Source organism: Anolis sagrei, chromosome 9 (assembly GCF_037176765.1).
Source record: "Anolis sagrei isolate rAnoSag1 chromosome 9, rAnoSag1.mat, whole genome shotgun sequence".
Classification (NCBI taxonomy): domain Eukaryota; kingdom Metazoa; phylum Chordata; class Lepidosauria; order Squamata; family Dactyloidae; genus Anolis; species Anolis sagrei.
Window position 1 is genome coordinate 20,384,131 of NC_090029.1, and position 25,717 is coordinate 20,409,847.

The 25,717-nt window shown below is 40.1% G+C and overlaps 2 protein-coding genes across 2 annotated transcripts in view; both read left to right on the forward strand.

The window, feature by feature from the left end:
* Positions 1 to 10,738, forward strand: part of MYO5C (myosin VC) — a 91,394-nt gene extending 80,656 nt beyond the window's left edge. Inside the window, exons 38-41 of the mRNA XM_060755568.2 lie at positions 3,996 to 4,278; positions 5,483 to 5,657; positions 7,883 to 7,963; positions 8,098 to 10,738. Coding sequence (XP_060611551.2) covers positions 3,996 to 4,278; positions 5,483 to 5,657; positions 7,883 to 7,963; positions 8,098 to 8,250 — 692 coding nt within the window. The 3' untranslated portion in view covers positions 8,251 to 10,738. The remainder of the gene's footprint in view (positions 1 to 3,995; positions 4,279 to 5,482; positions 5,658 to 7,882; positions 7,964 to 8,097) is intronic.
* A 7,185-nt stretch (positions 10,739 to 17,923) lies between these two features.
* GNB5 (G protein subunit beta 5) overlaps positions 17,924 to 25,717 on the forward strand; it is a 39,810-nt gene continuing 32,016 nt past the window's right edge. Inside the window, exons 1-2 of the mRNA XM_060755560.2 lie at positions 17,924 to 18,092; positions 21,844 to 21,955. Of these exons, the coding sequence (XP_060611543.1) occupies positions 17,967 to 18,092; positions 21,844 to 21,955 (238 nt within the window). The 5' untranslated portion in view covers positions 17,924 to 17,966. The remainder of the gene's footprint in view (positions 18,093 to 21,843; positions 21,956 to 25,717) is intronic.

Genomic DNA, 25,717 nt, shown 5'->3' on the forward strand with positions numbered 1-25,717 from the left:
CTAAAAACGTGGTTGTTCCAGTGTGCCTTCCCAGAATAAGGAAATACCCTCAGCAAATATGTCCCTGAATGCATTTTATCACTGATTTAGGATTGTCTATGCGCCCCATCTCTACCTGAAACCTCTATTCCAGTTATATCCTACCTTGTCGATGTCCAACATTATTTTTTAAATTTTAAATTATTACATTTGGCCCAGCCATAGGTTTTAAATGCTTGTTGTTATTGTTACTGTCTATTGTTTATTTTTGTTTATGAGATTTATTTTATATATACACACATAAAACATATATACACAGACTGGACCACAGCAATGCATGGCAGGGGATGGCTAATATTTATATAAATAAAAATGTAATGTTCGTTTGTGGGATTAACAAAACTCAAAGACTGCTGCACAAATTAACACCAAATTTTGGCACAAGACACCACTCAGGCCAACGAGTGACCATCACTCATAAAAACACTGAAATACCCACAGAAGAAACTTAAAAAGCGAAAAAATAAAAAATACATTACAATGCATGCATAAAACCACATATATACACATACACAATTATTTATTTATTTATTTATTTATTTACTTCATTTATATACCGCTTTTCTCAACCCTTGGGCGACTCAAAGCAGTTAACAATAGCAACATTCAATGCTGAACATCATAAAAACAGTTGAAAAACAATTAAAACAATGACATAATAAGCAATCAATTAAACATAACTAGAACATCTCATTAGCATCTCATACATAGAATCAAGATCCAATCTCATAATCCATTCCATATTCCTATATTCAATACACTGCCTATTCAAATGCCTGCTCGAAAACCAGGTCTTCACTTTCCTCCGAAATGCTAATAGGGAGGGGGCTGATCTAATTTCTGTAGGAAGGGTGTTCCACAGCCGAGGGGCCACCACTGAGAAGGCCCTGTCTCTCGTTCCCGCCAGACGTACTTGTGATGCAGACGGAACCGAGAGCAGGGCCTCCCCAAACGATCGTAACATCCTAGCAGGTTCATAGGAGGAGATGCGTCCGGACAGGTAAGTTGGGCCAGAACCGTTTAGGGCTTTATAGGCTAATGCCAGCACTTTGAATTGTACCCGGTAGCAAACTGGCAGCCAGTGGAGCTGGCGCAACAGAGGAGTTGTATGCTCCCTGAGCACTGCTCCTGTCAGTATCCTGGCTGCCGAACGTTGGACTGTTAGACCATTTGAAGCTTCCAAACAGTCTTCAAAGGCAACCCCACATAGAGAGCGTTGCAGTAGTCTATACGGGATGTAACCAGAGCGTGGACCATCATGGCCAAGTCAGACTTCCTAAGGTACGGGCGCAGCTGGTGCACAAGCTTTAACTGTGCAAATGCTCCCCTGGTCACCGCTGAAACCTGGGGTTCCAGGCTCAGCAATGAGTCTAGGATCACTCCCAAGCTGCGAACCTGTGTTACACAGACTGGGCCGCAGCAAAGCGTGGCAGGGGATGGCTAGTAACACGTAAAAAGCAAACCCAGTATTGAATATGATAGTTAAAACGTTATTAAACATTTATATGCTAAAATGACAATGGTAGATATTGAAATAAATATTAAAATCTTCTAAGACAGTGACAGCATCTTGCACCAACAAGCTATTACTGCTGCAACGTTGGCAGCAGTTTTGGGGTCAGCCAAAAGACAATCGACATAAAACCTTGCAGATCTCCCTGGTAAACTTTCTAAAATTGGATTTATAAAATGTTTATGAAGGTCTCAGTAAAAAGAGCAGTACAACAAAACGTGTTGCACAGTTTCCACTGCCTCAGCCTCTCAGGGACATAGGAGTTCATTGTGTGGTACTTTGTTATATCTTCCCTCCAGTACATCAGAAGGGAGTACATTGAATTTAGCCAAAGAGAATGCCTTCCTATGTTTAGGGATAATTAGGTTGCCTAAGTACTCCGCCCTCCCATTGTCTTTGAAGAATGGAAGAATAGAGGCTGCATTTAGATAGTTTTGCAGCGCAGTGTCTCAGATACCCAGTTGTATGTTTTATTTGGCTTTTGTGTAACCCATACTAAGGATGGTATTTGGTAAGAATCCAATGTTTAGGGTTTTCTCATCAACTAAATTTTTCCACCTTGATTGGATTAGATCACCAAGGGTCAATGAGGCCAAAATTTTAGGCATAAACATCCGTTTTAACCAAAAAAATTAGGATATACATCCAGATCCGAGACTCAACAGAGATCTGACCCATCTCTAGAAATAAAATTCCATTAGGCACAAAGCTTGGGAGGCTAAGGATGCTTCTTAATATTTTTGTCTGGATGGCTTATAAAGTCTTGACACTTTTAAATGCATAGTGTTTCTTAATGCCTAAATGTATATGTTCCTATTCTGACGTTTGTACATTTTTCGGTGCTGGTCATTCACTGTTTTTATTTATATATATATATATATATATATATATATATATATATATATAAATGTAATGTTTGTTTATGGGATGGGATTAACATAACTCAAAAACCACTGGATGAATTGGCACCAAATTTGGACACAAGACACCTCTCAGGCCAACGAGTGACCGTCACTCATAAAAGCACTGAAAAACACAGTGGAAGGGACTCAAAAAAGCAAAAAGACACTACAGCGCATGTGCAAAAATGACTCCCCCAGCAAACAAAACACACAATAGCATATCCACACTTGCTACCAGACTACAGCTTCCAGCAACCCCTAGATGAGGCCTTTTAGGAGAGGAGGGTGATCAAAATGTACTGCTTCCAAGATGCAAGCTTTCTTCTCCTTGGATTTATTTATTTATTTACAGTATTTATATACCTCCTTTCTCACCTCTGGGGGGACTCAAAGCGGTTTCTTTGAGAGCATCCCAATCCCTGCAGATTTCCTATTTCCTATTCCTGGACTGCAACTTCCAGCAATCCTCCAGATAGCTAGATTAGATAGAGATAGGTAGGTAGATAGATTGATCAGGAGGACTGCTGGGAGTTGCAGTCCAAGAATAGATAGAGAAGGAAGAACGAGGAGAAAGAGGAAGGCAAACAAAAGGGGGGAAGGAAGGGAAGAAGAAGAGAAGGAAGGAAGGGGGAAGGAAGGAAGGAAGAAAGGAAGGAGGGAAGGAAGGAAGAAAAGAAAGGGGAGGGAGGGAGGGAGGGAAGGGAGGAAGGGAGGGAGGAAAGAAGGAGGGAAGGGAGGAAGGAAGGAAAGGGAAGGAGGGAGTGAAGGAAGGAAAGAAAGAAAGGGAAGGAGGGAAGGAAGGAAGGAAGGGGGAGGGAGGGAAGGAAGGAAGGAAGGGGAAAGAAGGAGGGAAGGAAGGAAGGAAAAGAAAGAGAAGAAAGAGACAGGGAGGGGAGGTAGATATTAGTCACAGTGAAACATGACAATTCCTGTCTCTGATCAACAGACAGAAGCCAACAGTGAAGAGACTGGAACCCTCAAAAACATGGAACAGTCAGAAAGGGTGTATTCCAGACATTGTCTCTTCAAGGAATTATGCGAGACTGCTATCTCTGGCATTCCATTGATTTTGACTTTTTATTTTGATGGCAGCACAAAACCACAACTCTACCTTTCTGTGGCATGGTCAAACTTTGGCCCTCCAGGTTTTTGGGTCCTCAACTCCCAGAAATCTCGATCAGCTTACCGGCTGTTAGGAATTGTGGGAGCTGAAGTCCAAAACACCTGAAGGGTCAAAGTTTGCCCATGCCTGCCCTACATCCCTCCACGGAGTCCCTGGGAGACCACAGCTTCAGAACCCCAGGCTGAACTGATTTTCTTAGGTTTGTATTTCCATTTTACAGCTGAGCCGAAATGTCTGCTGAATATAGGATTTTCAAAATCCATCTCCAAATGGCTCCCTCTTGCTTTGTGGTCATAATAAGATAGCGGATGTTTAAAACCTTTTTAAGAGCTTTGAAGCCTGCAGTTGATTTCCAGAGCCAAACGCTAATTTCAGGAACCTTGTTTCTTTTCTGCTTGCTGGCTGTTCTCTCCTCCAGTGCCGGGAATGCTGGAGTACGAAAGCCTCCAGGGGATTTCAGGCTTAAAACCGACCGGATTCCGCAAGCGCTCTTCTAGCATCGACGACACGGATGCTTACACCATGACCTCCATCCTGCAACAGCTCAGCTATTTTTATACCACCATGTGCCAGAATGGCTTGGACTCAGAGCTTCTAAAGCAGGCCGTGAAGCAGCTTTTCTATCTGATTGGCTCAGTCACCCTTAATAGCCTCTTCCTACGCAAGGACATGTGCTCTTGTCGAAAAGGGATGCAGATCAGGTAAAAAGCAGGGGATTCGAGGGGAAGAAAAACAAAACATTGTCAAAGGTTTTCATGGCTGGAATCATTGGGTTGTTGTAGGTTTTTCGGGCTATATGGCCATGTTCTAGAAGCATTCCCTCCTGACGTTTTGCCTACATCTATGACAATTATCCTCAGAGGTTGTGAGGTCAAAACATCAGGATAGAATGCTTCTAAAACATGGCCATATAGCCCGAAAAACCTACAACAACCCAAAACTCATAACACATTTTCTTAATGATTAGTATACATGTAGACCTTGGGGTCAGGACCCCTGGGGGGGTCACAAGGGGGGTTTCAGAGAGGTCAACAAAGACCTCTATTTCTGATGGTCTTAGGACACTTTTAGCTCAGAAGGCTGAAGATCTCTCCACCCGTCCTTCTCTTCCTTTTTGGTGTTGGTGAATGATAACTCTCAAAATTGAAAAACGCCCCCCCTAACCGCATCAGTATTCAATATTGACCATGTAGGTACTGTGCCAGGTTTGGGGGCTCTTTGATTGTAGGGCAATCTAAATCCCAGAAACTACAACTTCCAAATATCAAAGTCTATTTCCCCCAAACTCCATCTGTGTTTATATTTGGGAATATTGAATAATTGTGCCTAGTTTGGTCCAGATCCATCATTGTTTGAGTCCACAGTGCTCTCTGGATGTAGGTGAACTACAACTCCAAAACTCAAGGTCAACGCCCACCAAACCCTTCCAATATTTTCTATTGGTCATGGGAGTCCTGTGTGCCAAGTTTGGTCCAATTCCATCGTTGGTGGAATTCAGAATGCTCTTTGATTATAGGTGAACTATAAATCCCAGCAGCTACAACTCCCAAATGACAAAATCATAAATTTTTGAGTGATGGTCACTCCTTGTCTTGTGAGATGTTTTGTTGCCAAATTTGGTGTGATTTCATTCATTGGTTCTTTTGTTTTTAAGGTATTCATTATGCACAGAGCATTTATATATATATAGATATAGATTTTGTGGCCAGTTTCCCCCTTCCGTGGCTGTTTTAAGCTTAGAAGAGACTCCTTTTCAGGGGGAGGTCACTTGGAATTCAATGTGGTCCTGTGAAAGCCCTTAATTCCAGAAGTGGCCTAGCCCTCTTGTAGAGAATGGCTATAACCCTGTGGCTATCCCTGACAAGAGAAGTTACCCTGTGTCTCTTTGGGTTTGTCAATGCCTAGGTGCAACATCAGCTACCTGGAGGAATGGCTGAAGGACAAGAACCTCCAGAGCAGCTCTGCCAAGGAGACCCTGGAGCCTCTTTCTCAAGCCGCTTGGCTCCTTCAAGTCAAAAAGACCACAGATGACGATGCCAGGGAGATCTATGAACGTTGTACATCGCTTTCTGCTGTGCAGGTATTGCTCTTCTAGGGGGAAATAACCATGGCTCTCCATAGGTTTTGGAGTGTAGTTCCCATAGTTCTCTTTGATTAGTCATGTGAGCAGCCAAAGAATAAGGAACCAGGGAGCCATCTTAGCTTGAGGTACCCCTTGTCTCTTAAAAAGCTTATTTGTTTGTCTCTTGTTGTTTAAAGGCTGGACACTTGTTTATAAGGTGGTATGTTGTTCAGGCTTGTGTGGTTGTTCTGGTGTTTAAGGAACAGCAGTTGAGCTCCAGCAGTGTGCACCACTTAACCAACACTAATCAGACACAGTGAAGACATTGGCCCTTGCGCCATGCTACTCTGCTGCTGAGTATGCATGCCCAGTGTGGAATGCATCTCACCTCGCTAAAACAGTAGATGTGGCTCTTAATGAGACATGCCGCATTATCACGGGATGTCTGCGCCCTACACCACTGGAGAAATGACACTGCTTAGCCGGTATTGCACCACCTGACATCCGCCTGGAAGTAGCAGCCAATAGTGAAAGAACCAAGGCAGGGACATCTCCAGCTCATCCCCTGTTTGGGTATCAGCCAGCATGTCAACGACTTAAATCAAGAAATAGTTTTTTAAGATCTACAGAGACACTCGCTGGAACACCTCAGCAAGCGAGAGTCCAAAAGTGGCAGGCTCTTACCCAGAACCTCAATCAAAGGCTGATACCAAATGAGAGACTCCCTCCTGGGCACACAGAAGACTGGGCGACTTGGAAGGCGCTGAACAGACTGCTCTCTGGCACCACGAGATGCAGAGCCAGCCTTAAGAAATGGGGCCACAAAGTGGAATCCATGACATGTGAATGTGGAGAAGAGCAAACCACTGACCACCTGCTGCAATGCAACCCGAGCCCTTCCACATGCACCATGGAGGACCTTCTTGCGGCAACACCAGAGGCACTCCAAGTGGCCAGATACTGGTCAAAGGACATTTAATCAACTACCAAGCTTGCAAACTTTGTGTTTTGTCTGTTTGTTTGTTTGTCTGTTTGCTTTGTTCAAAATGTAATACAAATGTCTGGTTGCTCCTGACACGATAAATAAATTACATGTAATATAAAATATATAATTGTAATATATTATTAGTAATTTTATATTGTATTACATTATAATATTATAAATATTATATGTATATACAATGTATTACATTACATTATATTATAATGTATTACATTATTAGCATAGCACAGGAGACAAGGTGAAACTGTCTTCTGGCCCCCTCTCTCTTCACTCTGGCCAAGAGCAGCAGTTGGTGCTGGAGGGAGGGGTCCCCAATGTGATTTCATAAATTTTCATAAATAAACAATTCATAAATTCAATATTTCATAAAGCCCATTCTTTAAACATTCACATCTCCATATGCCTGAGTACATGGGAAAGTTTTTATTTGCTTCTTAAAAGAGGCCAGCGATGGGGCCATTCTGATCTCCTTCGGAAGGGAGTTCCAGAGGTGGGAGGCAATTGCAGGGAAGGCCCTCTCTCTCATTCCCACCAGCCGGGTTTGAGACGGAGGTGGGACTGAGAGGAGAGCCTCCCCTGGACATGTAGTTCAGTGTGCTTCAATCTGCATTATATGAGTCTACACTGCCCATTATAATGCACTTAAAAACGGGTTTATGTGGCAGTGTAGATGGAGCCTCAGTTTCCTGTTACCTTACCACCTGCTTTATTTATTTATTTATTTATTTATTTATTTAAAGTATTTATATTCTGCCCTTCTCACCCCGAAGGGGACTTAGGGCAGGGCACAACATATAAATGGCAAACATTCAATGCCGAAACATACTAGACCATACACATACAAAAGCATTAAAATCACTTATCTTGACATTAAAATCCTCTAGTTAAAACTGTCTCAACAACCATATCGAGTATACTAAGGGCTCATATCATTGCCTCATTGCACAATCCCAAAGGCTCGGTCCCACAGCCACGTTTTTATCATCCTTCTAAAGGACAAGAGGGAGAGGGCTGACCTGATCTCATTAGGAAGGGGGTTCCATAGCCGAGGGGCAATCACAGAGAAGGCCCTGTCTCTCGTCCTCGCCAAACGCTTTCAAATGCCAAATGCTTTCTATAGTATCCCCCCCCCCATTCTGCTGCTGTTGGGGGCAGATTGCAATGGCTTCAACGTTTATTTTAAAATCGTAGCAACTGCAAATGTCACCCATTGATTATTTTATTTAAATCGTTTCTACAGATAGTGAAAATTCTCAACTCCTACACTCCCATTGATGACTTTGAGAAAAGAGTCGCTCCATCCTTTGTTCGCAAGGTGCAGGTATGGGTATTGGTTCGCAGTCTTATTCCACGAACTCTCGTGTGTGTTGTTTCCTGAGATAAAAAATAATATTTCAACCCTGGCAGTTTTACTTTGCGCTACTTCAGTCACCTCTCCCTCTGTTTTCATTCCAGGCCATGCTGAGCAACAGAGAGAATTCGGCACAATTGATGCTCGATACGAAATACCTCTTTCAAGTGACGTTTCCTTTCACCCTTTCGCCACACGCTCTGGAAGCCATACAGATCCCCAGCAGTTTCAAACTTGGCTTTCTCACTAGAATATAGCAGGAAAGAAGGAAATCTGTGCTTGGAGAGTAAAGGAGTATCACACAACCATGTCACTGTGTAGTAACATTTGGTAGCATAAGAACTAATGCTGCAAAAACATTTGGAGATCAGGTTGTTGGATGTGAAGAACTGCACTTTTTTTTTTTACACCCAAAACTAATAAATCGTCACCTTCATTTAAAAAATGGGCCTCATTGGTGTTTCATGTCCAGCATTTATTTTTAAAGTTTTAACTATTACATTTGGCCCAGCCATAGGTTTTTAAATTCTTGTGTTTCTTGTCTACTTGTGAATTATATTAATTGTATTGTTTATTTTGTTTATTGCTTGTTATTTTATTACTGCTTGTTGTTTTTGATGTGTTGTTGGGCTTGGCCTCATGTAAGCTGCTCCGAGTCCCTTGGGGAGATGGTGGCGGGGTATAAATAAAGTTTTATGATGATGATGATGATGATGATGATGATGATGATGATGATTATTATTATTGGTCCTCAGTGTTGAAACTATGGCACTGGGCCTTTGGTGATCCTCACACTTTCAGTAATGAAAGATGAATGCCTTCCTTCTTTGTAATATTTGTTATCACTCTTTTGTACATTTGCATCACTGTGTATATATATATTTTTAAGACTAAGTCGTATGATATATTTAATAAATGGTCCATGAAAAAACAAATGGCTATTAAACTGTGCCACAATATATATGTCATGTAATGTCATGTCAAATTATCGTCACATAGGTAACAATAATGAAGATCTTCCGAAGAGGCCCTGCTCTCGGTTCCTCCACCTTCGCAGTCGCGTCTGGTGGGAACGAGAGACAGGGCCTTCTCTGTGGTGGCCCCCTGGCTATGGAACTCTTCCCAAAGGAAGTTAGGTATGCCCCCTCCCTCCTGTCCTTCAGGAAGCAATTGAAATCCTGGCTTTGGAATCAGGAATTCAAAGCACTCCCAACAGATGGCCATCCAGCTTCCATTTCAAAGCCTCCAAAGAAGGAGCCTCCACTACACTCCGGGACAGAGAGTTCCACTGCTGAACAGCTCTCACAGTCAGGAAGTTCTTGCTCGTGTTCAGGTGGAATCTCCTTTATGTCCTGTACTTTGAAGCCATTATTCCGCATCCTAGTCTTCAGGGTAGCAGAAAACAAGCCTGCTTCCTCCTCTCGATGACTTCCTCACACATCTTGATGCATGGCCCTCATCATGTCTCCTCTCGGCCTTCTCTTCTTCAGGCTAAACATGCCCAGCTTTTTAAGCCGCTCCTCATAGGGGTTGTTCTTCAGACCCTTAATCTTCTTCCTCCTACCTATGACTTCCCCTCACATATTTATACATGGTCCTCATCACATCTCCTCTCAGCCTTCTCTTCTTCAGGCTAAACATGCCCAGCTCTTTAAGCCGCTCCTCATAGGGCTTGTTCTCCAGAACCTTGATCCTTTGAGTCGCCCTCCTCTGGACACATTCCAGCTTGTCAACATCTCCCTTCAATTGTGGTGCCCAGAATTGGACACAGTGTGATTCCAGGTGTGGTCTGAGCAAGGCAGAATAGAGTGTGGGTGGAATCTCCTTTCTTTGGGTTGGAAGCCATTGTTCCATTGCATCCACATCTCCAGGGCACCAGAAAACAAGCTTGCTCCCTCCTCCCTATGACTTCCCCTCACATACATGGCTAACATGTCTCCTCTCAGCCTTCTCTTATTCAGGCTAAACATGCCCAGCTCTTTAAGCCGATCCTCATAGGGCTTGTTCTCCAGACCCTTGATTGTTTTAGTCACCCTCCTCTGGACACATTCCAGCTTGTCAACATCTCCCTTCAGTTGTGGTGCCCAGAATTGGACACAGTGATATTCCAGGTGTGGTCTGACCAAGGCAGAATAGAGGAGTAGCGTGACTTCCCTGGATCTAGACTCCTATTTACGTAGGCCAAAACCCCATTGGCTTTTTCAGTTGCTGCATGACATTGTTGGCTCACTGTTGCATGACATTGTTGGCACTGCAAGGCCATCAAATGCTAATCAAGGTGGTCAGTTGAAACATTCACACCTAGCTCATTACCTGGAACTCATTACCTGGAGAGATGAGGAAAGCCCCTTCTCTAGAAACGTTCAAAAAGGACCTTAAAACCTGGCTCTTCCACTGTGCCTTTGGCGAGTAGGTGCACAATATGACACCATTGCACCCCTCAACACTCTTCCCACTGGAATACACGCCCTCCAAATGGGAAGTTTAGCTTCACAACTATGTGTGTTTTTACGAGTTCCCTGCAGATAACTTGCTCCTATTTTGATCTCATTAGAGTCTTAGAATTGTTTTTATCCTGTACATGTGGCCCGCCCATTGTTATTGTGATTGTGCCTATTGGAATGTTATTTTATGACTGTACTTATAAATTTTTTTCTTGATGTAATTTGATGGTGTTGTTTATTGTTAATGCTCTGGTTTTATTTGTTGTAATATGTTGTCCAGGCTTGGCGCTGCAGGCCTGTAGCCGGGGATGGGGGGCAGGGGGGTGGGTTAGGGGTTCAACCCCCCCCCCCCCAATAATTTTTCAGGTTAAAAAAAACCCTGGTTTACTCATGAATTTTAACTAGTTAACCAAATTCCCATGCTAAGTCTATGAGATTGCACCTGCAGAAAAACCATCAAATGCACTGGAAGCGTATCTTATCTTGTCTGTGATGGACAGTGTTTTCCGAATGTGAAGAAACTTCTTCAGATTTCTGCTACATTGCCAGTGTCAACAGCTACAAATGAAAGGTCGTTTTCAACCCTTAAACGTTTGAAAACATACACAAGAAGCACAACGAGGCAAGAAAGACGGACTAGACTTGCACTCTTGAGTTTCCATCGAAGTTAATCAATAGAGCTTGATTTCTGTCAAAGTGAATTGACACAGTTTTCAAGTGTTTCTAACAAACTCTGTGGTATTCTTTTGTAACTATAAATTATCGATTAGCAAATCATTTTCAGTTATTTTAAGACTCAAAACTTTAACTAAAATAGAAATTTGATTTAATGAAGGCTACATGAAATATACTTGAAACCATATAATTTAAAGTATTTTATGTTATGGCCCGATGAAACATGCCTTTGTAGTCTTTTACCTACGTCATTGCTATCTTAAATGCTGGTTATAAGTTTTAATTCTTGTTTTATCAGTTTTATCTGCTGTTAATTCCATCCACATCACGTGTTTTAATCAGTTTGGGCTATTTTTGGCCTTACTAACCTTGCATAGCTTGTATCTTATACCTTTTACGGAGCAATAAGGGTCTTTGGACTGTATTAAAAATGTTGTTGTTGTGTTATCGAATTACTCTTCATGATTTGCTAAAAAAAGTTTCAACCGTCCCCAAAAAAATTTTCTGGCCCTGCCGCTCCGAGTCCCCATCGGGGAGATGGTGGCGGGGTATAAATAAAGATTATTATTATTAATATAGCTCCAACAGACAAGAGTTCTTTGTCCCACCCTGGTCATTCCACAGATATATAAACCCATTTTCCTAGTTCCAACAGACTTCGACTACCTCTGAGGATGCTTGCCATAGATGCAGGCGAAACTTCAGGAGAGAATGCCTCTAGAACAGTGGTTCTCAACCTTCCTAATGCCACGACCCCTTAATACAGTTTCTTATGTTGTGGTGACCCCCAACCATAACATTATTTTTGTTGCTACTTCATAACTGTAATTTCACTACTGTTATGAATCGTAATGTAAATATCTGATATGCAGGATGGATTTTCGTTCACTGGACCAAATTTGAATACTGGTGGGGTTGGGGGAGATTGATGTTGTCATTTGGGAGTTGTAGTTGCTGGGATCTATAGTTCGCCTACAATCAAAGAGCATTCTGAACGCCAACGAAGGAATGGAATCAGACCTGGCCACATAGAACTCCTATGACCAACAGAAAATGCTAGAACGGCTTGGTGGGCATTGACCTTAAGTTTTAGAGTTGTAGTTCACCTAAATCCAGAGAGCACTATGGACTCAAACAATGATGGATCTGGACCAAACTTGGCACGGACACTCAATATGTGCAAATGTGAACTCTGGTGGAGTTTGGGGAAAATAGACCTTGACATTTGGGAGTTGTAGTTGCTGGGATTTATAGTTCACCTAAAATCAAAGAGCATTCTGAACCGCACCAATGATAGAATTGGGCCAAACTTCCCACACAGAACCCCATGACCAACAGGAAATATTGTATATTCTGATGGTCTTTGGGGACCCCTCTGCAGGGGTGGCTCAACCCATTATGCAAAGTAAGCATTTGCAGTGGAGTTGATTTTGCCCAGGGGCGCTCTTGAGGCGCTCTTGGGGGAAAATAGACTTTGACATATGCGAGTTGTAGTTACTGGGATGTATAGTTCACCTACAATCAAAGAGCATTCTGAACTCCACCAAAGATGGAATTGAACCAAATATGGCACACAGAACTCCCATGATGAACAGAAAATATGTATCAGTGATTGGTTGGGGGGTGGGCGCCAAAATACTGTTTGCTTACCGTTGAAATTTACCTAGGGCTGCCTCTACCCCTCTGATACCCCCTTGTGACCCCCCCCCCAGGGGTCCCGACCCCCAGGTTGAGAAACACTGCTCTAGAACATGGCCATATAGCCCGAAAAAAAACCTGCAACAACCCATTGTTGGCTCATGTTTAACTTGTTGTCCACGAGGACTCCAAGATCTTTTCCACACATATTGTTGTCAAGCCAGGCATCCTCCATCTTTGCATTTAATTTTTTTTCTGCCAATCCCCAAACTTCAAACTGGGCACATTTCTGTCAACGTTATGGACTGGTCTTCCTGGATTATTATTATTTTTCTTTCACCCATGACAGTTTCTTCCATGACTTGAGAAAAAAATATTCACTTCTGTGGAACCATAAACCAGCAGCAGGAAAGGTGTTGCAATACAAAACCCAGGCGTGTGCCTTCTGACTGTCTAAGCCGATTATCACAGCATTAGGATCGTCCTCTTATGTGTCCAGTTGAAACTGGTCAGTTCCTTGCCGTCCCGGCATCTTGAAGTCTTTGCTCTGATAAAAGAAGGTAAGGAGCATTTAAAATACTATTAATATCAAACATATCTAGAAGCCATAGAGAAATATTGAGATGATTGTTATATTGTTTATTATTTAGCATAAATACTTAAAAATATGTTTACTATAGATAGTTACTCAGAGCTGTGTCTTCTTTGATTGAGGTAACAAAGTGACTGCTTTCTTGAATTTTGTGTAGAGTCGTGAAGTATCTGTTTAAAATCCTGAAAGATGATGCTGTCAAGGTGATGCATGCCATAGGCCAGCAAATATGGAAAACACAAGAATGGCCTTCAGACTGGAAAAATATAATAATAATAATAATAATAATAATAATAATAATAATAATAATAACAATACTGTATTTATACCCCACCACCATCTCCCCAGTGGGGACTCAGAGCGGCTTACATGAGGCCAAGCCCGAACAACAAATTACAATAAAATAAAACCAAAACACAACCAAAAATGCAAACAGTAAACAACAACATCATAATAAAATAAACATGTAAATATATAACAATATAAAATTACAATAGACGCAATCACAATAACAATGGATGGGCTACATGTAATGATTAAAAGAGAGACTAATTAAAACTTTTAAATGCTTGTATGTTATTGTTCATTGTTATTGTTTATTGTTTATTTTTGTTTTGAGATTTATTTTACTGTTTTGTATTGATTATTTTGTTACTGCTGTCGTTTTATTGATGTACTGCAGGCTTGGCCTCATGTAAGCTGCACCGAGTCCCTTGGGGAGATGGTAGCAGGGTACAAATAAAGTTTTATTATTATTATTATTTTAAAACTCAGGCGAGATAAAAAAGAGACAGATTATTTGCGGAGGAGGGCTCATTATAGTGGGGGTTGTGGAATCAAGCTTTCCCACAGAGCGGGGGACAACATATATGCCAATGACAGAAGGTTGAGGCTAAGCAGTAGTCTGGGATTGTATACATACTCCAAAGGCGCAGCGGGAGAGCCAGGTTTTAAGGTCCTTTTTAAAGGTTTGTAGGGTAGGGGCTTCCCTAATTTCTCCAGGTAGTGAGTTCCAAAGTCGGGGGGCCACAGAGGAGAAAGCTCTCTCCCTAGTGCTTACCGGGCGAGCTTGTGAAGCTGGCAGGGGCAAAAGAAGGGCCTCCCCAGATAAATCAACTTCTATCCCCATATCAACAAAGGGAAATGCTAAAGACTGCTCAAACTTCCGCATAGTGGCTCTTCTTTCTCATGCCAGGAAGGGAATGCTCAAGATCCTGCAAGGAAGACTCCAGCAAGACATGGAGAGAGAGTTGCCAGATGGACGAGCTGGGAAAGACAGAGGAACCAGAGACCAGATTGACAATATCTGGATGCTGGAGAATGGAGAAAGGCAGGGAGTTTCAGAAAAACATCTATTTCTGTTTCATTGACTATTCTAAAGCCTTTGACTGTGTGGATCATCATAAATTGTGGCATGTTCTTGGTGGTATGGGCATACCAAATCACCTTGTCTTTCTCCTGAGGGATCTGTATAAGGACCAAGTAGCAACAGTAAGAACTGACCACGGAACAACAGATTGGTTCAAGATTGGGAAAGGCGCACGGCAGGGTTGTATCCTCTCACCCAACCTATTCAACTTGTATGCAGAACACATCATGCAAGGATGTGCAGAGCTTGACGAAGGCAAGGCTGGGGTGAAAATTGCTGAAAGAAACATTAACAACCTTAGATATGCAGATGACACCACTTTGATGACCGAAAGCGAGGAGGAGCTGAGGAGCCTTCTAATCAAGATGAAAGAAGAAAATGCAAACGCTGGGTTGAAGCTAAACATAAAAAAACAAGATTATGGCAACAAGAACGATTGACAACTGGGAAATAGAGGGAGAAAACGTGGAGGCAGCAACAGACTTTATATTTCTAGGTGCAAAGATGAGTGCAGACACAGAGTGCAGCCAGGAAATCAGGAGATGCTTACTTTTCGGGAGGAGAGCAAGGACCAATGTCGACAAAATAGTGAAGAGTAGAGACATCACACTGGCAACAAAGATCCGCATAGTCAAAGCAATGGTATTTCCCATAGTCACCTACGGATGTGAGAGCTGGACCATAGGGAAGACTGAGCGAAGGAAGAGAGATGCTTTTGAACTGTGGTGCTGGAGGAAAGTTCTGAGAGTGCCTTGGACCGCAAGAAGATCCAACCAGTCCATACTTCAGGAAATAAAACCCAACTGCTCACTGGAGGGAAGGAAAGTAGAGGCCAAGATGAAGTACTTCGGCCACATCATGAGAAGAAAGGAAAACTTAGAGAAGACAATGACGCTGGGGAAAATAGAAGGAAAAAGAAAGAGGGGGTGACCAAGGGCAAGATGGATGGATGGCATCCTTGAAGTGACTGGATTGACCTTGAAGGAGCTGGGGATGGTGACGGCCGACAGGGAGCTCTGGCCTGGGATGGTCCATGAGGTCACAAAGAGTCAGAAACGACTGAACGAATGAACAACAACAATGAAGTATCATATTCTTATTCCTCGTTGGGAGTCTTATGATATGACTTACGCTCCTTGGATCAAAGATCAGGGATTGCCAATATGCCTCAGGGATGGACAGACTTGTGGGATTTAATTTGTTTTTCCTTTTTGCTTAGAAGCCAGATCTGCCAAATAAAACCTAGTGCAAAGAATGTACATTTAGACTCAAATAATTCTACATCCATTAATATATTTTAAGCACCCAAAGTGAAGTATACCTGTATTTACATGCAAGGAAAAAACCACTGAGATCTCACAACAGATCTTCTGAGGATGCCTGCCACAGATGCAGGCGAAATGTCAGGGGAGAATGCTTCTAGAACATAGCCATACTGCCCGAAAAACCTACAACCCCCCCAAACCCACTGCCAATTACCCAATTTGTAAAAAAGGCAATGTTTTAAAAATGCTACAGAACAATCTGTGTTGACATTTTACAAGGCCTTTATCCTTCTCTGCCAAAGAGTGCTATGCCTCACCAAACTGTAATTCCCAGGATTACATTGCATTGAAACATTGCCTTTAAAGTACGAGTGTTATCCAGAAAGTAAGGTTACAAGGCACGTTAACTCCATGGGGAATTTTCTTGGGGGAAATTGGTATAGCAGGAAGTCAGTGGAAGAGAACGAGCAGTGCCAGTCGTCAGTAGCTCATCGACTAACTTTGTGGTAAAGGTTAGAGATGAGCTTCCTCATTCCATTTCCCTCCAAGTGCATTTAAACATGGCCTTCAAAGTTCGAATGTTATTCGGAAAGTAAGGTTACAAGGCACGTTAATCCTCATGGGGAATTTTCTTGGGGGAAATTGGTATCACTGCTGTGTAGCAGGAAGACAGCGGAAGAGAACGAGCAGTGCCAGTCGTCAGTAGCTCATCGACTAACTTTGTGGTAAAGGTTAGAGATGAGCATCCTCGTTCCGAAGTTTGCACTGTAATGTGCGAAGTTTGCGCTGTAATGTGATACCTAAAAGCTAAGGGCATGAACGCAGCTATGATGCATCGCAAAATCATTTCAGTTTATGGAGAGGACGTAATGTCAAGACAGCATGGGACAAAATGGGTATGGAATATATTGTAAGACCATGACAAAAATTCACAGAGCTGTCCAAAACAAACACCGTGGGATGCTGACGGTGGGAGTTATGACAATGCCTGTCCGCACACCGCTCATACAACACAAAAGTTGCTGACTTTGTTTGGTTGGGATGTTTTAACCCACCCTGATCTCACACCCAGTGAGTCTGTTCACTAAATTGAAGGAACACCGTGGTGGAAAACACTTTTCCGATGCCGAGGAGGTGAAAATCGAAGTGACAAACTGGCTGAAAAAGATGGAGGGAAACTTCTGTGACACAGGCATCAAAAACTCATCCCACGGAAGACAAAATATATTGAACTGAATGGTGATTATGTAGGAAAATAATGTAATACCTAGACTACAATCTATGTAAGTGTTATTAAAATACATTCATTCTTTATATTTTAAAAAAATCCTTTCTGGATTTATTTAAACTTTCTGGATAATCCTCATAGTTCACATTGCGTTAGTTCTAAGTCTGTGGGAGACCACGGTTTGAATCCCTTCTTGGCCACTGAAACCCACTCTCTGCTCTTGGGCCTTTTGGCTTCTTTTATCCTCAGAGATGGCAAACTTCCTCTGAACAAAGCTTGCCAGAAAACTCTGAAATGGTTACCTTAGGGAAGCCGTGAGCTGGAACTACGTGAAGGCAACAAATAACAAAGTTGTAATAATCAATTGTGCCATAATTGGCGGTTGTCTTTAGGCATCTTGAACACAAGTGGCAGGAATTCAGAATTTTCCTGCATTCAAAGAGCGGCGTTTACTCTGCCTGCAGGAGTTGCAGATTCTTTAAGACACTTGAAAGGCAGCGCTAGGTCAAGACATTTTTCACCTGGGGTGTAATTTTAACCTCAAGCTGGTTATGTTATTTTTGCAGAACTGCAAGTAGTCCTTCACATCCTTGACAGTTAAAACACAACGAAGCAAATAACAATTTGCTGGACTTTTAAATTGTTAGTGCCAGTGCTGTTTAAAATGCAAAGGCTTTGTGCCTCACGTCTAGCATCCACCTGCTTTCATTCTCTCTTTTCTCTCTCTCCCTCTCTCTCTTCCAGCTCCAGCACTTCGCAAAGATGTGTGACCAGACGTTTTTGGCCAATGTGTTTGGTCCATGCGACAAATGTGCCCAAAACCGGGCCCTCCGAGAGATTTACCGCAAAAATGAGAAACTCAGCTACTGCTCACTATGTGTGGGAATGGTACGGGACGGCATCTATTTTCATTGCGGGAAGGGTGGAATATATCTTGCAATCTCCTTTGAATGCTTTAAATATTTAAACCAGTGGTTCTCAACCTTCCTAATGCCACGACCCCTTAATACAGTCCCTCATGTTGTGGTGACCCCCAACCATAATATTGTTTTCGTTGCTACTTCATAACAGTCATTTTACTACTGTTATGAATTGTAATGTAAATATCTGATATGCAGGATGCATTTTCATTCACTGGACCAAACTGGGCACAAATACCCAATACACCCAAATGTGAATGCTAGTGGGGTTGAGAGAGGATTGATTTAGTAATTTGGGAGTTGAAGTTGCTGGGATTTATAGTTCACTTATAATCAAAGAGCATTCTGAACTCCACCAGCGATGGATTTGAACCAAACTTGGCTCCCATAACCAATGGAAAACACTGGAAGGGTTTGATGGGCATTGAGTTTGGGAGTTGTAGTTCACCTATATCCAGAGAGCACTGTGGACTCACGCAATGGTAGATCTGGACCAAACTTGGCACAAATACTCAATATAATAATAATAATAATAATAATAATAATTGGAAGCAAACCCCAGTGGATACCAGGGGCCACTGTAATGTAAAAGAAATCCCAAATTTGCACGGAAAAATGCTGCACTCGCAGAGCTCAGGCGCTGTTGTATTTAATAAATAATAATTTATTATCTATAGTAATATCTATAGATTCGGGTATCTACGGGGGGGGGGGGGTTGGAAGCAAACCCTACAGGGGGGGGGGGGTTGGAAGCAAACCCCAGTGGATACCAGGGGCCATTGTAATGTGAAAAAAACCCAAGTTTGCATGGAAAAATGCTGCACTTGCAGAGCTCTGGCGATGTATTTAATAAATAATAATAACAACAAGACTTGAATATCTATAGATTTTGGTATCTACGGGGGACTGGTAGCAAACCCCAGTGCATACCAGCGGCCACTGTAATGTAAAAGAAACCCCAAAAATGCTGCACTTGCAGAGCTCAGGCAGTGTTGTATTTAATAAATAATAATAATAATAATAATGGGACTTGAACATCTATAGATTTTGGTATCTACGGGGGGGCTGGAAGCAACCCCCAGTGGATACCAGGGGCCACTGTAATGTAAAAGAAACCCCCAAAATGCTGCACTTGCAGAGCTCAGCCGGTTTTGTATTTAATAAATAATAATAACAATAGGACTTGAATATCTATAGATTTTGGTATCTGGGGGGGGGGGGGGCTTGAAGCAAACCCCAGTGGATACCAGGGGACACTTTAATGTGAAAGAAACCCCAAATTTTTATGGAAAAATGCTGCACTCGCAGAGCTCAGGTGGTGTTGTATTTAATACATAATAGTAATAATAATAATAATAAGAAGAAGAATAGGACTTGAATATCTATAGATTTTGGTATCTACGGGGGACTGGTAGCAAACCCCAGTGGATACCAGGGGCCACTGTAATGTAAAAGAAACCCCAAAAATGCTGCACTCGCAGAGCTCAGATGCTGTTGTATTTAATGTATTATTATTATTAATAATAATAATTAATAATAATAATAATAATAATAATAATTCAAGTCCTATTATTAATAATAATAGGACTTGAATTTCTATAGATTTTGGTATCTACGGTGGACTGGTAGCAAACCCCAGTGGATACCAGGGGCCATTGTAATGTAAAAGAAGCCCCAAAAATGCTGCACTCGCAGAGCTCAGGAGGTGTTGTATTTAATAAATAATAATAGGACATGAATATCTATAGACTTGGGTATCTATGGGGTGCTGGAAGCAAACCCCAGTGGATACCAGGGGCCACTGTAATGTGAAAGAAACCCCAAATTTGCATGGAAAAATGCTGCACTTGCAGAGCTCAGGCGGTGTTGTTTTTTAATAATAATAATAATAATAATAGGACTTGAGTATCTATAGATTTTGGTATCTACGAGGGACTGGTAGCAAACCCCAGTGCATACCAGGGGCCACTGTAATGTAAAAGAAACCCCAAGTTTACATGGAAAAATGCTGCACTTGGAGAGCTCAGGCGGTGTTGTGTTTAATAAATAATAATAAGAATAATAGTACTTGAATATCTATAGATTCGGGTATCTACGGGGGGTTGGAAGCAAACCCCAGTGGATACCAGGGGCCACTGTAACGTAAAAGAAACCCCAAGTTTGCATGGAAAAATGCTGCACTTGCAGAGCTCAGGCGGTGTTGTATTTAATTTATTATTATTGTTGTTGTTATTATTATTAATTAACAATAATAATTAAATAATAATAATAATAATTCAAGTCCTATTATTAATAATAATAGGACTTGAATTTCTATAGATTTTGGTATCTATGGGGGTCTGGAAGCAAACCCCAGTGGATACCAGGGGCACTGTAATGTAAAAGAAACCCCCAAAAATGCTGCACTCGCAGAGCTCAGGTGGAGTTGTATTTATTAAATAATAATAATAATAATAATAATAATAATAATAGGACTTTGATATCTATAGATTTTGGTATCTGGTGGGGGGGGGGGGGCTGGAAGCAAACCCCAGTGGATACTAGGGACCACTGTAATGTAAAAGAAACCCCAAAAATGCTGCACTTGCAGAGCTCAGCCGGTTTTGTATTTAATAAATAATAATAACAATAGGACTTGAATATCTATAGATTTTGGTATCTGGGGGGGGGGGGGGGGCTTGAAGCAAACCCCAGTGGATACCAGGGGACACTTTAATGTGAAAGAAACCCCAAATTTTTATGGAAAAATGCTGCACTCGCAGAGCTCAGGTGGTGTTGTATTTAATACATAATAGTAATAATAATAATAACAATAAGAATAGGACTTGAATTTCTATAGATGTTTGTATCTATGGGGGTCTGGAAGCAAACCCCAGTGGATACCAGGGGCACTGTAATGTAAAAGAAACCTCAAAAATGCTGCACTCGCAGAGCTCAGATGGTGTTGTATTTAATGTATTAATAAATAATAATAATAATAATAATAATAATAATAATAATTCAAGTCCTATTATTAATAAGCAAACCCCAGTGGATACCAGGGGCCACTGCAATGTAAAAGAAACTCCAAAAATGCTGCACTCGCAGAGCTCAGGCAGTGTTGTATTTATTAAATAATAATAATAATAATAATAATAATAATAATAATAATAATAGGAAGCAAACCCCAGTGGATACCAGGGGCCACTGTAATGTAAAAGAAACCCCAAGTTTGCATGGAAAAAATGCTGCACTTGCAGAGCTCAGGCAGTGTTGTATTTTAATAATAATAATAATAATAATAATAATAGGACTTGAACATCTATAGACTTTGGTATCTACAGGGGAGCTGGAAGCAAAGCCCATTCATGTAAAAGAAACCCCAAAAATGCTGCACTCGCAGAGCTCAGGTGGAGTTGTATTTATTAAATAATAATAATAATAATAATAATAATAATAATAATAATAATGCTTAAAGAGCCTGGCTGGGGGGAGTGCTGCTCCTTCCCTTTGCTCTCCTGCTTTCCAGGGGGAGGCGGGGCCAGGGTGTCAATCACCCCCGAGTGGGCGGAGTCTTCTCCTTTTGTGGGGAGGGGGGGTCAGAATCCAGGAGCCAGCAGGCGGATCCTCATCTGCTGCTGCTGCTGCTGCTGTTGCTGCTTCCTCTGCCTGACTCTCTTTGCTTTCCTTCCCTCCTTCCTTCCTCTCCCACCCTTTTGTTGTGGTTGTGGTTGGCCAAGATGGCAACGGAGGGGCTGCACGAGAACGAGACCCTGGCCTCGCTGAAGACCGAGGCCGAGAGCCTCAAGGGCAAGCTGGAGGAAGAGAGAGCCAAGCTGCACGACGTGGAGCGTGAGTCCAGGCCCAGGGAGGGGAGAGGGGAGAGGGAAGGGGAAGGGAGGGAAGGGGCAGCCCCCCTCTTGCCCACCCAACACTACACAGCCAAAGGGAGAAAGAAGGCAGCCTTGGAGAGAGGGAGGAGGATGGGGATGCTGAGAGTGGGGTGGAGGCCAAGGGGTCCCTCCAGCTCTCCCCCCTCCTCCCTATTATGGTGTGTGGCATCCCTTTTGGTCCCTCCTCCCATCCATCAGGACCTCCCTTGCAATGAAAGCATGGACCCCTTCCTCCCCAGCAGATTTTTCCCCCCTTCCCTAATCATCATAAATATATAATCATCATCATCATCATCATCACAAGGACCCCAAATAATAAATATATAATAATAATAATAATAATCACAAGGACCCATAATAATAATAAGAAGAATAATAATCACAAGGACCCCAAATAATAAATATATAATAATAGTAATCACAAGGACCCATAATAATAATAAGAATAATAATCACAAGGACCCCAAATAATTAAATATATATTAATAATAATCACAAGGACCCCAAATAATAAATATATAATAATAATAATAATCACAAGGACCCATAATAATAATAAGAATAATAATCACAAGGACCCCAAATAATAAATATATAATAATAATAATAATAATCACAAGGACCCCAAATAATAAATATATAATAATAATAATCACAAGGACCCCAAATAATAATAATAATAATCACAAGGATCCCAAATAATAAATATATAATAATAATCATCATAAGGACCCCAAATAATAAATATATAATAATAATAATAATAATAATAATCACAAGGATCCCAAATAATAATAAGAATAATCACAAGGACCCCAAATAATAATAATAATCACAAGGACCCCAAATAATAAATATATAATAATAATAATAATCAAAAGGACCCCAAATAATAATAACAATAATAATAATCACAAGGATCCCAAATAATAAATATATAATAATAATCACAAGGATCCCAAATAATAATAATAATAATAATAATAATCGCAAGGACCCCAAATAATAAATATATAATAATAATAATAATCAAAAGGACCCCAAATAATAATAACAATAATAATAATCACAAGGATCCCAAATAATAAATATATAATAATAATCACAAGGATCCCAAATAATAATAATAATAATAATAATAATAATCGCAAGGACCCCAAATAATAAATATATAATAATAATAATAAATTTATTTTTTTCCTTAATTGTTATAAATATATAATAATAATCATCATCATCATCACAAGGACCCCAAATAATAAATATATAATAATAATAAATTTATTTTTTTCTTCCCTCATTGTTATAAATATATACTAATAATAATAATTGTATCATAAATATATAATAATAATCACAAGGATCCACAATAATATAATAATAATAGTATCATAAATAAAACAGAGTGACTGCTGTGGACTCATCTTGTTGTGTTTCAAATAATAATCATCATCACATGGACCCATAATAATAAATATAATAATGATAATAATAATATCAAAAATATATTATAATAATCACAGGGATGGTCCCCAAATAATAAATATAATAAATATAATAATAATAATAAATATATCAGAATATATAATAATAATCAGACAGACATCAAATAAATATAATAAATATAATAATAATAAATATATCTATTATTATATATTTATGATATATTTATTATTATTATATTTATTATATTTATTTGATGTCTGTCTGATTATTATTATTATAATCAGGACCCATAATAATAAATATATAATAGTCACACAGATGGACCCCAAATAATAAATATATAATAATAATAATAATAATAATAATAATAATAAATATATCATAAATATATAATAATAATCACACGGACCCATAATAATAAATATAATAATAATATATCCAGCATATATAATAATAATTCTAAGGACCCATAATTATATATATATATATATATATATATATAATTACACAGGCCCATAATAATAAATATAAATATAGATAGAATAATAATAAAAATCATACATAAAGACCCATTATAATAAATATAATAATAATATATCATAAATCTATAATAATAATCACACACACCCATAATAATAAATATAAATAGAATAATAAAACTATATCATACATATATAACAATCATCATAAAGACTCATAATAATACATATTATAATAATGATAAATATATATCATAAATATATCATACATCTATAATAATAATCACAAGGACTCATAACAATAAATATAATAATAAAAATATATCTATAATAATAATAATAATCACAAGAGCCCATTATTTATATATATATATATATATATATATATATATAATATATATTATACTAAACACAAGGAACCACAATAATATATATATATATATATATATATATATATATCATAAATATATCATAATAATCACAAGGACTCATAATAAATATATAATAATAATAATAATAACCCACAATAATAATGTCCAGGAGTGTAACTACAGGGCCAGAGTAAGATAAAGGCATTGCTCCTTTCCCCTCAGTAAGGTTTTTGGAGCCTCATCCCTATTATAGAGTGGCATCTTGAAAGACTCCCTTCCCCCTGCTGTAAGTATAAAGCCTGGCAAACTAAGGGCGCTGCCCCTTCTCCAATGTGATTTTTGAATACTCTTCCCTATTATGGCATAGCACAGATATGGGCAAACTTGGGCCCTCCAGGAATTGTGGGAGTTGGAGTACAAAACACCTGGAGGGCCCAAGTATGCCCATGCCTAATATAGCTAGTGAAGTAATGCTCAAGATCCTGCAAGATCAGTGATTCTCAACCTGTGGCTCCCCAGATGTTTTGGCTTTCAACTCCCAGAAATCCAAACAGCAGGTAAACTGGGTGGGACTTCTGGGAGTTGTAGGCCAAAACACCTGGCGACCCACAGGTTGAGAACCACTGTGCAAAGTAGACTCCAGCAATACATAGAGCAATAATAATAATAATAATAATAATAATTTTAAGATCTTATAGACTAGCAACTTGGTTCCCACCTCGACCTTATATACACAACAAATTGTATCGTGGCAATTTATATATTCCATGAGGTTTTATGCTACAATACAATCATTAGTCTTGCAATTGCCACGAGATTTTTCACTCTTCTTGAAAGTGTATTTAATAATAATAATAATAATAATAATCTTTATTTATATCCTGCCACCATCTCCCCGATGGGGACTCGGGGCAGCTTACATAAGGCCAAACCCAAACAACAAATTACGACAGAGTAAAACCGAAAACACAAACAATAAGCAAATACATTTAGATAGAAGTCAAAGGCCCACAGGTCCAAACAGCATGGTCAGTTTGTGCTTCTTTTTAATCATATTATTATTATTATTATTATTATTATTATTATTATTATTATGTTGATAGGAAAGGATGTGCTGGTTTGGCAAGGAGGAAAAGCCACAATATCCCTAAGGGCTTGGAAAAGTTACTTTTTTGGACTACAGCTTCTAGTATTTCCAAGCCAGCATCCCTATAAGGCAGTGTTTCTCAATCTGGGAGTCGGGACCCCTTGGGGGGGGGGGGTCACCAGGGGGTATCAAAGACCATCAGAAAACACAGCATTTTCTGTTGGTCATTGAAGTTCTGTGTAGGAAGTTTGGCCCAATTCTATCATTGGTGGGGTTCAGAATTCACTTAGATTGTAAGCGAACTATAAATCCCAGCAAGTACAACTTCCAAATGTCAA